The sequence below is a fragment of the Limulus polyphemus genome, unplaced genomic scaffold (assembly GCF_000517525.1).
Source record: "Limulus polyphemus unplaced genomic scaffold, Limulus_polyphemus-2.1.2 Scaffold1890, whole genome shotgun sequence".
In the NCBI taxonomy this organism is placed as follows: domain Eukaryota; kingdom Metazoa; phylum Arthropoda; class Merostomata; order Xiphosura; family Limulidae; genus Limulus; species Limulus polyphemus.
Genome location: NW_013667500.1, coordinates 64338 through 67571, shown reverse-complemented (window position 1 = coordinate 67571; position 3234 = coordinate 64338). Strand labels below are relative to the sequence as shown.

At 33.8% G+C, this 3234-nt stretch overlaps 1 protein-coding gene across 2 annotated transcripts in view; it reads right to left on the bottom strand.

The window, feature by feature from the left end:
• The window catches only part of LOC106465268, a 134364-nt gene that overhangs the window by 85176 nt on the left and 45954 nt on the right, over positions 1 to 3234 (bottom strand). For both annotated transcript variants that reach the window (XM_022393128.1, XM_022393129.1), the window contains exon 10: positions 2117 to 2255. In XM_022393128.1, coding sequence (XP_022248836.1) covers positions 2117 to 2255 — 139 coding nt within the window. The remainder of the gene's footprint in view (positions 1 to 2116; positions 2256 to 3234) is intronic.

The following is a 3234-nucleotide window of genomic DNA, read 5'->3' as shown; positions in this document are numbered from 1 at the left end:
TTCACTTACTTCTCAAAATTTTCCTGGCTTTTTAACTATGCAACATGAGCCATTACAAATTCATCCAAGTTAGTCGTCAACTTTCCCACGTGAACAATTTTGCTTCTCCAAGTGAAATTGACGATTATCTGTATAGAACACAACGTTATAAAATATGTCATTCGAGAGATGAAAACCTTGACTTTCTATTGGTTATAGGTTAATGAAACATAAGAGAACTATCAACAAATTGTGAAAGAGAGGATGTGACAGGTGGGTGTGGCAGGAGGGGTCTGATTTTCTATTCGATAGCTCTGTAACCAAACAAAATTGAAGGCTATAAAAATTATGATTTGTTTGAGAAATAACGATTTTATAGAGAGTATTTTATATTTAATTTTGTACATTTTCGAAGGGTGATGAATAAAATAGGGATGATGACATGCTGAGGCAAAATGTGTCACGTGGGTCACACTTGTGGTAATTCAGGTTTTTTAATATATTTCCTTGTAGAATTAAGAACTTAAAACTTATATGCTATTAAAATATGGATTATTAGCTAAGTTTTATGCTATTCTAATTGGTATAACACAAACAAAAAGTAGTTCAATAACATTTTGAATGTAAGACACTAAAACCTTGTGTTATGCACAGTAAATGGTACCCAGGGCAACAGGGTTAAAAGGACAAGATATTCAAGAGAGGCAAGAGTCCACAAAAAAAATAGAACCTCTTACACAGGAAGTATAGAAGAGACAAGAGTTGAGGTGACTAGATGCTCCACATTTTGCAGAAGAATGAGCGAAGGCTGAGCCTGATTGAGTCAAGAGTTGAACAAGACTCTGAGTTAGACCAAGTGAGGAACAATATGGAAGGTTTGATCAGCCAACCCATATAAGCAACTTCTTGGATGAGAAGCGATGTAGCCAAGAAAGCAGACTCCCAAGAAGAGGCAAGGAAGAGCCAGTCATAAATGTAATAATGGAAGCGAAATCCAAGACTGAATGTGGCAAGAAAGTTTTCCCATGACTTAGTTGAACACATAAGGACACAAAGCAATGCTGAAGGTGAGAAATCAAAACTGGTACACCTGATCCCAGTAAATGAATAAAATAAAATGTTTGGAGGACAGAGCAATAGGAATATGTAGAAAGGCATCTGAGACATCAACCTTGGTTATCCACAGTTTGGGAGAAAAGGACCAATAGGTGAAAATGGGAAAACAGAGCACAAAAGAGAGTTATTGGAAAGAGGGAGTCTGCCCTCAAGAACAGAAAAGGAACTCAGGGCTCTATGAATTGGGAATTCCATAATGGAAAAGGAAAACAGCCATAAGCCATGGCAAAGGAATCCTTAAGTTGAGGAGGATGAGTCATTTGAGAATGTGACTGAAGCTGATCCAGAAACGTGTCAGCATGAACACATATGTCTGGAGGAGGAGGAAAAACCAAACAATCTTCAGCTTGAGAGGCATGTAGTAAAGAACAGGAAGAATCAAAAGGCACAGATGAAAAAGTAAGTAAAGAATGAACCTGAAAAATCAAATCCACAAAGAAATTTGAAGGAGTAATATTGTCTTCTACAGGCATAGAAAAGCCTAGTGCAAACCCAGGAGACAGACTGAGCTGAACAGAATCATTATCCTCACAGTCAGGTTCAGAAAGAGGGGAATGCACTTCTGATGTATGGACAGGGATTTGAGACAACGAAGACATTAAAAAATCCACAGCATGTTGAACAATGGCAGTAATTAATTTCAAGTGCAACTACTTATGATGATCTACTGTGTGTGGAGGATATGTCACTCTACTATTGGTGGAACACTATAGTCACATGATGATTACATCATGCACTAGCATATTTCATGTTAAAACATGTGTCTTAGGTGGAAGATAGTTCAAACCTAGTGCATGTGCAAAATCTCAAAGGCAAACATGCGAGGAAATTCTATTGTGTGCAGAGAGGTAAGTGAATTATTTCGGAAAGTATATTTGGTCTTAACAGGTTTGATTTATGCAAAACATCAGAGATTATTTTTATAAGTCAACATATTTCATAAACAAATATGAAATATTAAGACACAGATGAAAGCAAATATTAGCAAAATCTTTCAAAACTTCATATTCAAAATAAATACCTTCAGGTACTAATCCTCTCTCTAGAAAGTAACACAAACAACAAACAGGACAACTCGGTTTCTTTAACTGGTTGTTGACATTGCAAGAACTGTCTTGGCAGCAAGTAGAACTTTCTTTTAATAGCTGGTCAAATTGATGCTGTAAGGAATTCAAGTGAATGAAAATTTACCTGTACTTACCAAATTTAAATGTAATTATAATGAAAGACTTCAAGAAATTAAATATAAACAAAATAAGATTGCATAAATATCACCATAATTACAAAGGAATTTTAGAACAGCTTACCTGATGGAATTTTCTAAATAATTTTATTGAAAACTTCATAGTCTCTTCTAACAATGCTAGACATGATTACACTATGTCAGGATAAAATAATTTGGTAACAACAGTCTTTTTTTCTTTCATTAATTAAGACAGTGTACTTGTGTAAATAAGCACAGATTCATTACAAAGTAGATGATATTTAGTTAGTTGGGGACACAAATCTACATGTTTTCTTAAAAGAAAGGTCTGACATACTGAAATGGACAGGAATCATTTTGTATTGTTACACTACTTTTTCACATGTTTTGAATAAGCTTTTAGAGAAAATGACTAATGATGGGGAAGAACATTTAACTATAGTTATAATTTTTTTAACCCTTTTGAGATGGGCTCATTAAGTATTTATACTATAACTTTTAATGCTGTAAGTGCGTCTTCACAAAATTTGGTAGAATTTTTTAATGATTCCATGTCTTTTGTACACAAAAAATCAGATTTTTAATGAAGTATTTTTAGCAAAGATTTGTTTGTGAAAATATCGAATCTGTTTCATCACTAACCCAAGTGCAAAGTAAATTTCATGTTGTGATTAAAAAACTATTTTTCGTCCCAAAAATCTTAAATATTATTTGTGCAATCTCCAAAAACTCCTAAAACATTTGTTTTCAGTAAAGCTTTATATTTTGTCTGTTATTTTCTCTACCCTAACTATACGGGGGTCTGTCAGTTTGACCAACCTCGTAAGCACCATAAAAAATTACGAAATAAATATAAGTTATGCTTTCTTCATTCTAGAATGGCTACAAATTATAAAACAAAAACACAAATGTTTAGTCTAAATAGCTTAAATCTC